Source organism: Morone saxatilis, unplaced genomic scaffold (genome assembly GCF_004916995.1).
Source record: "Morone saxatilis isolate NCDOM2014 unplaced genomic scaffold, NCSU_SB_2.0 Contig3, whole genome shotgun sequence".
Lineage (NCBI taxonomy): Eukaryota > Metazoa > Chordata > Actinopteri > Moronidae > Morone > Morone saxatilis.
The window spans coordinates 18,963,060-18,975,432 of NW_023339873.1; the positions used below are offsets into that span (position 1 = coordinate 18,963,060).

General features: G+C 42.3%; 2 protein-coding genes across 2 annotated transcripts; one reads left to right on the forward strand and one right to left on the reverse strand.

Moving 5' to 3' along the window:
• Positions 1-2,233: 2,233 nt before the first annotated feature.
• On the forward strand, positions 2,234-8,085 carry pnn (pinin, desmosome associated protein). Its single transcript, XM_035674078.1, has 9 exons — positions 2,234-2,392; positions 2,830-2,907; positions 3,454-3,525; positions 4,106-4,181; positions 4,633-4,727; positions 4,897-4,972; positions 5,504-5,659; positions 5,861-5,999; positions 6,151-8,085. The coding sequence occupies exons 1-9, from the start codon at positions 2,280-2,282 to the stop codon at positions 7,404-7,406; spliced, it is 2,061 nt and encodes a 686-aa protein (XP_035529971.1). The 5' UTR covers positions 2,234-2,279; the 3' UTR covers positions 7,407-8,085.
• Positions 8,086-8,994: 909 nt separating this feature from the next.
• On the reverse strand, positions 8,995-12,371 carry gemin2 (gem (nuclear organelle) associated protein 2; the record flags this gene model as incomplete). The annotated part of the gene is given in 10 exon segments (XM_035674022.1): positions 8,995-9,469; positions 9,705-9,763; positions 10,122-10,232; positions 10,385-10,453; positions 10,528-10,572; positions 10,791-10,907; positions 11,057-11,116; positions 11,223-11,312; positions 11,733-11,817; positions 12,154-12,371. Coding segments are annotated over 10 exon segments (798 nt in total). The 3' UTR covers positions 8,995-9,429.
• Between the last annotated feature and the right edge of the window lie 2 nt (positions 12,372-12,373).

Here is a 12,373-nt window from a genome sequence, read left to right on the forward strand (position 1 = left end):
GTAACAGAAACACTGATATGAGCTCCTCTCAGTGGAACAGGCACTCCAGAAAGACCCGCTGACGCATCCCCACGCTGCAGGGCTTCCCTCTGGGGAGGAGGCCAGATGAAACAACTTACAAATGAGATTCAACCAACGTCACCATGGCAACGCAACAATGGGAAATAGAGGGAAAATTGTTGGTTACTGATGAGCAGAGAGAGAAGAGGTGAATGAAGGAGAAAGAGATACTGACAACAAACTCCTTTTCCTCAGCTCACACTTTTTTTGATCAATAAAAATAAAAGATATAATACAATTATACGACATGTAATAGAAAACAGCCAGCTAGAGTACATAACCACCCAAATGATCATACTGAGGGAGAAAAAACCCACAGTCCACAGATAAGAATGATAATGATGCAGCCAAAAGCCACACCTGAAATCCAGAAGAAGGGTGTAACTCTACTCTCTTTAATATGATCAGTTCTCCAGCTTTGCTTTGTCTAATGATGTATTTTATAGGTAGCCTTGATGCTATGATTATTTGCCCATAACCTTTGCCAACACGACAGAGGAAAATGCACACTGCTCATTTTAGTTGGTTTTCAGCTTTGTTCAGAGCTCAGACAAAGAGCTCGTTCACGTCTGGATAATCAGAAGGTTACCCTGCTGGTGTTGTGCAATTAAGCTGAAACAATAACAGATATTTTTACCACGGAGGTGACAAACAATGTTCAATCATTCCCCAGAAGAATGTAGAATAATACCAAGACATCAGACAGGAGAAATTTTGATTTATTATTATTATTTGATATTATTATTTTGTTGCAGAGATGTTATTTTAAATACATATATGTTTCCTGGTTGAATTCTATAAGATTGTGGTCATATTAGTTACAATATTTTGTCACAGTGTTTCTGGCAGATGTTTAAGTCACATCACTAAAAATACTAAATATTTCTGGAAAATAAAATGTAAGAAAGCATTTTTTGTGATGACATATATACATAAAATGACACCAGAAAGACGGTGTATGTTTCCCTTTAATGCTGACTGAATCATTGTGTGATAGACAGTATACCTCAAAATATAGGCTCAGTGTAAATACTGACTGCAGTGCACATTGAACATGTATATTTACGTACCGTACTCACAAGCACAGAATTCATCAAGTTCACAAATATAGCAGTGTAACACACACTGCCACAGTGCATTTATTATATACAAGCAATGATTTGTGTTGTGATGCACTCCACACACACACACACATATAGTAGATGTAAATGAAGCAGAGGGAAGTTGATGTTTACATCAGTGAAACAGCAGAAATCTACATGCAGATATATAAACCAGGAAATCAGCTGTGGTTTGATGGTTGGGTTGCTACTTTGAAATGCAAGAGCTGCAAGAGCGCTTTTATTTTCAATCTTAAAATCACAATTCAGAGCTGGTGTTCTCACCTCTGTGCGGTTTGTTCAAAACAGACGTGCAGGCACACAACACCTGGCTGCCAGAAGGGGAAAGAGTGCTTGTACCCTGAGACTCAGAATAAATTAAATAAAATGAAGAAAACACAGCAGAAACACATACTTTCCACTACTTCCATTTTGAGTGTATTACCAGTTATTAGTCAGATGCTTCTAGTGTTAAGAATCCTTTCTTATTATGTTAATGCTGGGTTAAAAAAAAGCTCATCATACTGCATGGAAGTTGTTGGTATCTTGGTCTATATTTAACACCATCCAGTTAAATGGAGTTGACTGACAGCCATAATACTAGTTATGGTACTATCATTCCTGGGGAGCAATTTGGGGTCCCCTGAAAAGAGTTCTATTTTCCATCAAAGCTTTCTTCTGTGCTCCTATGGGAATAGATGATAGGTGCTTTGTTGGTCTTAAGTTGTTTTTCAGGAAATATTATGAAACCAACTGGCCTCTGTTTTTATGTGGGTGTGAAGATTAATGCAAGTAGCAACATGCTGCCACAGTACTTGCATGCCCTTGAAATAGCACGTAGCTTATTACAGTCTTTGTCACTTTTATGAAACATATTGTGATTATTTCCAGACAGCGATAATGTGGACACACGTACAAATCAAGAGAAATACACATTTTAGTGAGTAAATTGTGTCATTAAAATCTGTACGCAAGCAATCACTTGCAGGATCAAAACTGAGCAGCAGGTGGCGGTAATGCGCCTCATGTCGGGTGCCGGTAAACCCGAAGAAGAAGAAAAAGAGCGAGGGACAGCAGAAGAAGAAGAGAAACACATGATTCGCGCTAACTTGAAGCAAGATGGCGGTGGTAGTGCGGAGCTTGCAAGACCAGCTCGAAAAAGCCAAGGAAAGCTTGAAAAACGTGGACGATAATATTCGCAAACTAACGGGACGTGATCCTAATGAATCCAGGTAAAAAAGCCCACGTGGTCGTCTGGCTCTTGGCGGGTTTGTAGTGAAGAGCGAAGCGACTTGTTAGCGTTCAGCGACGAGCCGTACGCAGTAGCATGAGTCGGTTAGCTGGCTAGCAAACATTACCACCTCCTCAGGTAGTTTTGTGCCAGCTGAACATACAAACGCGGGCCATACCTATGTTCAAACTGATGAATTAGCATGCAAATAAATAAATAAACGATATTTAGTTAATAATTACTCCTAACCTTGGAGGGAAATATCCAACCTAGTAGGCCAACTATCGCTAGGCCCTGTAGGCGTCGACCCATCTGTTCATTAATGGTACCAAACGCCTGGGTTTCAACACAGTAGTGATATCATTGCCGACAAAACAATTTCAGCGAGTTGCTTTGCAGCGGGTTTTGGTTTTGAGTTGACTGTTGCTGTGTTTACAGACCGGGTCAGATCCGTCGGCTCGGCGGCCCCATGGCAGGCCCCGGTGGAGGTAGAGGCAGAGGAGTCAACCTGCTCAGGTAGAGCCGTGCTCTGGATACTTGCATGCAACGACACTGATGTTCGCTCAGATGTGGACAAATCTGTAGTATTGGCTCGCATGGTTTTTTTTTTTTTTTATTGCATAGCTTCCCACCAACTACAGGTTGGAAGAGACATGACATTTAAATCATTTAATTTATTCAGTTTACGAATGAGGGTAAACTAAACATGTCCGAATCTAACACTGTACAATCCAACTGCACCACAAACTACACCTCTCTAAAACAGTTCAAACTACTGAACATGACGACATTAGTGTTTGTCAGGTGCACCTGACCGCTGACTGTACAGTACACTTGTTTAAACAATGACACATTTTAGTGCCTACATACATCTTTTTATAGTTCTTCTGTATTTGGTTGTCCAAACAAACTGTAATAGAAATGAGAAAATGCTACAGTACATCTGGCAAAACATGCATAGATGTGGATTTGTTCTTACTGACAAAACTCTTTGTAAAGGTCAGTTGATTGTTTTTAAATTGCTTGCTCACCTCCAACCACCGTCTCTGTGTCGTCTCCCAGGCGTAGTCTCTCAGACATTGGAAGCGGCGGCCCCCCTGCCAAGCAGAGGGACATCGAAGGAGCTCTGCTGAGGTGACCATTTTTATTATATGCATGTGCATCTAACAGCAACAAACACAATTCCAAGATGGTAAAACATCCATGATGCAATTTTCCAGAAGTAATTTTAAGTAATACAAATAATCTGTTCACATTCTTATGGCTTGTTTCATCTTCAATGTATAATTGTGTTTAGCTCTTAGAATGAGTTATTAGTGCAATAAATAGACTTCAACTCAATTATCAGCAACAAAGTAACAATTAGTAATAATTGAGTTTAATGCTGATAGGAAATTCACCCAACTGCTTGATGAGATCCAAACAGTTTCACTTTAAAATAGCCCACAGACTGCCTCGGGCTGAATCACATTTATCTTCTGTTCTGTGGTTGTGTTTTGATGTTGTCTTTCAGTTATTTTTGTACTTTTTATTTATTTTTTTCTTGTGTTCAGATCTCACCCCAGGAAATAATTGAGTCACTTAATTTCATTGCTTTCTGGCAGATATTTCTGCCACGGCCATCATGAGAGCAGCAGTTGCTATGTTTGCACTGATTAGCATTGAAGTGTCTGTCACTTACGAGCATCTTATCTTTTTGTGTATGTGTCTCCAGGCTGGCGGGGGACCAGAGGGCCAGGAGAGACGCGCGTCACGACAGCGACGCCGAGGATGATGACGATGTCAAAAAGGTAAGAGTACAGAGTTTAGCTCGTCTGAGAAGTGTTGATGGAGCTGTGCATGTATGCAGCCTGTGGAGAAAGGTTTAGTTAAAGCATTGTTTGACCATGGAAAAGAGCTTGTTTCTGATTGGTTGGCAAGTGCCTGGACTTCTCACTTTGCATTCGTTTCACCTCATCCTGCATTATTGCACTGTTTTGCAAGTATTTCTAAGTGTTGTGCTTCCCATTGTTTGTTTAACATGTATTTTACTATTAGAACTCTCTATTTTTTCTCTCTATGGGTAATTTGTTTTCAAATAGACTAAATTGACTAAAAACACATCAAATTCCTGTCAGAAATAGATAATCATCATTAACTGTCACATTTTAAGTATCGATTCTTTGAAGCTAAGACATGAAGTGTTTTGACAAACAGCCCTAACAAATAGTTTTTCTCTTTTGTGTTTTCCTCTTCCCTCAGCCGGCGTTGCAGTCGTCTGTAGTAGCTACCTCCAAAGAGAGAACACGCCGAGACCTCATTCAAGATCAAACCATGGATGAGAGGGGCAAACAGAGGTAGGCCAACATAAGCTATGAGTCCGCTGTCCTTACATTCAAAGCGGGCTGTCATGATCTTTAAAATCACATTTGTTCCACAGTGACAGAAAATACGGAACGGCAAAAAAAAAAAAAAAAGTTCACAAATCACAGGTGTGTAATGGTGGGTTTGTTTTTTCCTGGTCAGGAATCGGCGTATGTTCGGCCTGCTGATGGGGACCCTGCAGAAATTCAAACAGGAGTCAAACGTCTCTACAGAGAAGGTGAGGAAATCTGTCCAATTCATTAGGGAACTGAGCTGACTGCCATTGAGGAGGGCAGACAAAACAAATGAACACACTTCCATTGTAGTAAAGATGCATAGCTGATGTCATCCAACAAGACAGACAATAAAATTCAGCTGAAGTATCCTAATCCAGTTGTGCTTTCACTGAGTTACTGAATTAGAAGATGTTTGTAAACCACTAAAACCAGACTGAGGTCAAACTTCATATTTGTGCTCTGATTTTAGAAATGAAGAGTAATGGATGTAAGCAGAGCTATAGTGGGAGTCCTTGTGCTACAAAACTGCTTTTTATTTTTATCCTATTATCTGTTATGTAATGTAACATTGAGGGAATTTGTGAGTTCTGTTTAGTTCACAATAGCATCGACAAAAATATTTAGAGACCAACTGCTGACACATTGTATTTATACAGTAAGTTGGGTAATAACTGCTTTTGCACAGTTGTTTCCCCATTAACTCTTTCTCTCCTTCATCTCATCTGTCCATCTTCGGATTTTGCCCCCCACAGCAAAAGCGACGTACAGAGATCGAGCAGAAGCTCGAGGTTCAGGCTGAGACTGAGAGAAAGAAGGTGGAGAATGAAAAGAGGGAGCTGTTTGAAGAGAGGAGAGCCAAACAGACTGAGCTGAGACTACTGGAACAGAAAGTGGAATTAGCTCAGCTGGTAAGAAAATATTTAACACCATTTTGGGGCAATAGAAACAAGACATTGGAAAGGTGAATGAGTGCATAGATGATCTATCTGGTATGGTGCAACTCGGTATAGAAAATCTGCCAAACGTTTTGTTGTGATTGTATATTTAAAATGTTTGTACTTTGCCAGAATAATTCATTTTGTTTAACCCTTTCTCTCCTCTATTAACAGCAAGAGGAGTGGACCAGCCACAATAAGCGTCTGATCAAGTACATTCGTACCAAGACCAAGCCTCACATCTTCTACCTGCCTGGAAAAATGTGCTCCGCCACACAGAAACTCCTCGAAGACTCCACCAAGAAACTAAATGGTCAGTAGGTTTCATGCTTTAAGAGATTAGGTTTCTTGTCTTTCTGAAAGACATGGCTTCTTGACACCTTGATGATGTTGATGGTATCCAGTCTGACAGGGGAAACAGGTTTGTGTGTGTGTGTAACCTTTTGTGGATGTTTTTTGGACAGCGGTGTTTGAGGAGAGGTGCGAGGCTTTTGCCGAACACCTCAGCAAGATGGAGTCCCGCCCCCGGCGACAGCCAAACCGCGACCAGGACGGCAACACGGCAGCAACAGGGACGGACCACTCGGCGGAGGGTAAGCCCGCAGGTCAGGTAGTAAGGGTGACAGGTAACAAGGGGGATGCAGAGATGGAGGAAGAGGAGGAGGAAGACGATGAGGAGGAGGAAGAGAGGGAAAAGGAGGGGGATAGGAAGGTGGCAGAGAAAGACGAGGGGGAGGAAGGGGAGAAGGAAGTGTTGAAGAAGGTGGTGGAGGAAGAGGAGGAGGCGATGGAGCTGACTGAGGAGGGCAGTGAGGAAAAGAAGGTAGGAGGGGAGGGGGTTAAAGACAGAGAGGACAGGGCAGAGATGGGAGAGAAGGAGGCCAGTCCAGAGTCAGAGGAGATGGAGGCAGAGGGTGGGCCAGAGCAGAAGGACGGGAGTAAGGGAGAGGAGGGAGAAACAGACAGTAAAGAGGGCCCCACAGACCTCCAGAATGAGAAGACCCCGGACATCCAGTCTGAACCAGCCGTAACCAGCCAAGAAGCGCCAAAGCCCAGTGAGCCTCAGCTCAGTGTCAGCGCAGGGGAGCCAACAGTTAAGTCCTTTGGGCTTCTGGGGTTGGAGAAGATCCTTGGGTCTCAAACAGCCCCCACAGAGCCCAGGCAGGAAGTCTCCATCCCTGGCCTCGAGGTCCAGGACTCAGCAGCCGAGAATCAGGCTGTGGAAGGGCAACCAGGGGACGAAGCACCCCAAAAACTACCTGATTCCCAGGAGGCCCCCAGCACCACCCCTGCACCCTCTAAGGAGGAAGAGGACGGCCGGAGAGGGAGGAAGAAGGACAAGGAGCCAAGGAAGGGCCGCAGTCACAGTAACAGCTCCTCCTCTTCCTCCTCCGGCTCCTCCTCCAGCGGAAGCTCCTCCTCTTCCTCCGGGTCCAGCCGCTCCTCTTCGTCATCGTCGTCCTCTTCCTCGTCCTCGTCCAACAGCAGCAGCCGAAGTCGCAGTCGGGACAGTGGCAAGCGCAAGAGGAGGCCGTCGGACAGGAGCAGGAAGAAGGGGGAGGAGAGAAGCCACCGTAAGAGAGGAGGAAGTAGCGGAGGAGGGAGGGACTCGAAGGGATCGAAGGAGAGGAGGAAGAGGAGGAGCGAGGAAGGGAGGGGCAGGTCGTCCCGGAGCGATAGGGAGCATAAAGATAGAGACAGGAAGGACAAGAGACGCTAATCTGGTTCTTATTCAACACAGGAAAACACTGAGGGGAAATAAACAAACTAACTTTATGACATGAGATGACACAAGTTTTTAAACGTAGCATTTTCCCTTACAACGCCACAAAGGCCTGTTGAAGTTTTAACAGTGTAGGGATTTATAAGTCAATGTCAAAACTGTAATGAAGCAGTGGATGACTTTTTCCTCAGTTTTCTCTTTAGTTGGGGAAAAAGAAATGTAAACTGGAGTTGAGTTGTGCCTCTGGCAGGGCAACTCCCTTAAACTGTCTCTAATTGGACCCCTTACTAAAAGATTTGAGACATGTCATTTTAAATCCAACAGATTTCTCTCCGCCCGTCATTGGAGTTTTAAAACGAGTCTGTGTGGCACTATGAAACGCTGGTGTTGAATGTTTCTTTACACGTTTTCATCCCAATCATAATGCCATAGGCTGGGGTATCGATGGTTATGGTAGCAGTAACCATTTAACGTACAGTAGTTGTGTTTTCAAGTTGATGTGACAACACTGTTGATCCTTTTATTTCCAATATATGATCAATGTCGAGGCCCTTGTATCTTCATCTCGTGGGTACATGTGTGATTTGCTGAAATTCTGGTTTTTGAAACTGTTTTTCCATTTTTTTTGTACCAACTGATAAACTGCTTCAAATTAAAGGTGAGGTATTAGTGGAAATGTGTGCTGTGTGATTTTTTTTTTTTAACCATATTTGGGCTGAAACTGTTATTTTTTATTAACTAATCAGATTGGGATTTTCCATTAATAATTTGGTCTGTAAATTGACAAAATTAAAGAGTTTAAAGTGACATTTTCAGATGTCTTTTGTCTGACAGTCCCCAAAATCTGTTAGCATTAGTTTGATAGTTTAAAATCTGGTTTAACAGTGCTGTAGATGGACAACTTGTAAATCATGTTTTAAAAGCTGGAGCGTGGCAGCAATTGACTGAACAAATTTTACAAACATTCTATTACGTCTCCATTTCAAGGTCTGATGCATTAGAATGGGTAGAACAGCACATCTCATTCTGAAGGCTGTAAAAATTCAACTTGCATAGAACTGACTGCTATGTATTTACAGCCCTCAGTAGGGTATAGCAATATCTATTTTAATCCACATTCACTTCTCATTTTGCAAATGTGAAAAATACTATTGGTAAACTTAACCTTTAAAATATGGGTTTTGACAGGTCTTAAAATTGTTAACATTACTCTTTTTTAAATGTTTTGGGGAACATTTTATATTGATCGTGCTGTAACAACTACAAATCAAAACCAACGTGGACTCAATTTTCCTTCATGTCCATGGTCCTTTCTTTGCCAGTATGTACAATGGGTCTTAAATTACATTCATAATGTTCTTAAAGTCTAAAATGTAACCTGCAGAAACCCTGCCTGAGCTGGTCGAGATTGAAAACGTCAGGTGATCTCCAAGGCCACACAGATAAATCCTCTGGATTATTAATGTGTGTATCAAAGTTCCCTGTTGGTGATATATGCAGTACTTCTGTCTGTGCAGATATTCACAAATATACATATTTGTAGGGTCCTAACTACGTGATGACCAACAACACAGCGTCCACAGTGGTTTTCCTACAAATCTTCAGTTTAATAGACACATTTTTACACTTTATAGAACCATGAACCTCAGGACTGAATTCACAAAGAAAAAAATATGAATTTTCCTCTTAAAAATAATCATCATACTGCTTTGGCTTCGGTCCAGTTGTATCAGCAGAGGTCCATACAAGTTACTTGAAATAATACAGGTTGAGTTCACGATCCACTCTTCTGTCCTCAACGTTGATTCCATCTCGTGCAGAGCCACCACCTACATGGTTGTGTGCACTGTTGCCTCCATTCTTTCCACTGATTTTACTGTGCTGGCAAAAAGCCTCCATCTTTAATTTCCCGTGGGTTTCTTGTTGTTTGACTGTAGAGCCCGCTGCCTGAATGCTGCATCAGTAACAACATACTCCTCAATATCTTGTTGATACCAGTCGCTACAGTTCAACCCTGCGTTCACTCCGGCTGGTCTGCCAGGTCATTCTGCTCGAAGTATCTGCAGGACAGACATTAAAAATGAGAAATTTAATCTGACATGGTATGCATATGTCATATATATAATCAGATTGTAATATGTTGGTAAAGTCACTGTTACAACAAACTAGATATTTTTAAGTTAGGACCACAACCTTTTTCTTTGCAATTTAATATGACCAACCATATAAATATCCATATATACATAAAGTGTTATGCAACCTGACCAATATAAACTATTTGGACTTGGCAAATACCTGGCAACAAGACAGATGAGCAGGTTGAGGGCAGGCAGTTTCTCATCCTCCTGACTCTCCTGTGGAGTCATAAAAGCAGGACAGACATACAGATACTGTCAGCTCTATATCACAATTCTGACACAAAAACCTTGCTGTGAACGGTTTACATTTAAATACAGTACTAAATTAAATATGCAAGAGCTACCTTGGCAGGATGCACTAGAGTGTGAAGTGTAGCACCAACACTTCAGCAGTGAGGTTTTAGCACCAAAGACAGACCAAATGAAGCAAAAATAGACACTTGTACATTTCCACTTAAATACAGAAGAGAGAAAAGACGATCTGAGAGTTCAGCAAACGCACACCGACTACTACACAGGATGGCAGTAGTAGACCAACACAGGCTGGGGGACGGGGGTACAAAGTGACTCGTACCAGTGTGCTGCGGAGCTGAGCACATCTCCTAGCCAACTGTCTGATGCAGGAGTGGGCTTCAGGCAGCAGGGGCTTCTCCAGGCAGGCCAACAAAGAATACAACCAGCGACCCTATGGTAAACAAACAGGTCAAACTACTTTACAAGGATTCAGTAAATACATAATTACCAGACATTAGAACTGCAGTGTGATTGTAGCATGGGACTTGTGAAAGGCTGGCAAGCAATTGTAAAATGTGGAGTGACTTAATAAACAACACTCACCAACTGAGGAACAAACTCATGTTCTTCAAACCAACTGATCAGAATCTCCATCACCATCAGCACTGTGGACTGAAACAGGCACATAATGATCAGACTGCTGAACTGGTTTAGAGCGTGAGTGTCTAAATGAGAAGGCTGTTTACCTGGTTCAGTCTGCTCACTATGCTTAGGAAGGGAGGGAAGCCCACCTGAGTGCAGACACATGACAGAGTTATTGCTAGAATCAGTTTAGGTTTGATACTGCTGTGAAACAACTTGCAGACTGCGGTCTAGTATTTTACTTTAAAGTGGATCAGGACCATTAGAACCCCAGTTTATACAACAAACATTACCTGACAGCTAAATAATAACACCTGATTAAATAAGGCTTTATCATTTTCCTCACACAAACACGTGTTAATACAACCTTGCTATAGTCCAGTGCCGGCTCTGGTTCAGCATCTGTGTGACAGGACGAAGTACCCAGATAGACCGTCTCTCCTAAACAAAACCTCTTCCAGCCCTCCTCATCTGTTAGCTTTGGCTGTGGGACACACACACACACACACAAATGTATATTATAACAAGCAAAATCTTTTTGCCTCTTGTCTTATATGTATATCGATAACACTGAAACCAATGCCCTCCAGATGAAGTTACTGAATGAACCGTGTGACCATGTCGTCTCCTCACCATCAGCACGTTGTCGTCCAGAGTCTGCCTGCTCCAGTGTTTCCTGTTCTTTGTGATGCTCTGAAAGCAAAAGGCAGAACCCACAATCCAGAGGTTGGCTTTACCGAACGCCACTCTGCCCTTTTCAACAAAGACTTCAAAGTTGTTTTTCTGTGTTTTCTTTTACCTGTCTGACATCGGAGAAGTTACTGACTTGCTGCTGCTGCCAATTGAGACTGGGGGAGAAACCCACTGGAGCCGCATGACAGCCTGCCACCTGCAACACACAACACACAACACACAGTTACCAGACAACTGAAGGAATACCTAAAGGAGTAGAATATGGTACATTATTCTCACCCCGTCTAATATCACACATGCTAATACTGAGCATGTGTTCCCCAGTAGCTCATTCAATACTTCATGTAAACAGCCTGACTACTAATAAAACTGATTTGATTTATATTTGTCGAAACAAAATACTGCTTCAGTTATCAACTTGTACCTTTATTTTAACATACATATATATTTTATTTCCGCACAGCATCCAACTACATTTGCAACCTTTGTAATATCCATCCTACTTTACTTAAATACAATTCTAAACTCAAATAAACTGTACACATTACAGGATCAATAAGGCAGATGCTGCACTGTATCTCTATGCAGTGGAGTTTAAATAACAGCATTCACTCACAGAGGCATTAACTGTTTGTTTCTTCTTCAGTTTCTTGGGGTCAATCTGAGCAACCACCACCTCCGGACATTGTGATGCCTCCAACCTGACGGAAAGACACACCATCCAACAACACATGACAAACTGGCTCAAGTGATGCACTCTGCTCAACAGTAATGGTATCCCTTTATTCTGTGAGTACAGTTGAGCAAAGAGTGAACATGGAAGCACAGAACAATAGTTATTATAACACTGGCTGTCACAGTAAAATTCTCCTTTCTCACTTTGATACATTACATTATGATTGATTGATTGATGGATTGATTGATTGATGGATGAGCCCTCTACTAACACTATACTGGCAGTACTTCCGGTGACAGCAGCAGTGTAGTCCAGTGGAGTTCCCAACAGACTCTCGATAAGTTGTTTACGGTGCACTTACTGGACTTGTCGGAGGTATTCCCGGGGGTTTCTCGGCGGTTCATTCAGGTCCAGGTCCTCTGCACTGGGTCCAAACTCAACGGGCAGCAGCCTCGGCATTAACTCCTCCACATCCGACTTCATTTTCTATCAACTGCGAGCTGAGTTCAGTCCAAACGGAAGAGGTGCAATGTTGCCAAGCACGAACGAAGCGCCGACTTTACAACTACAAATCCCATGTG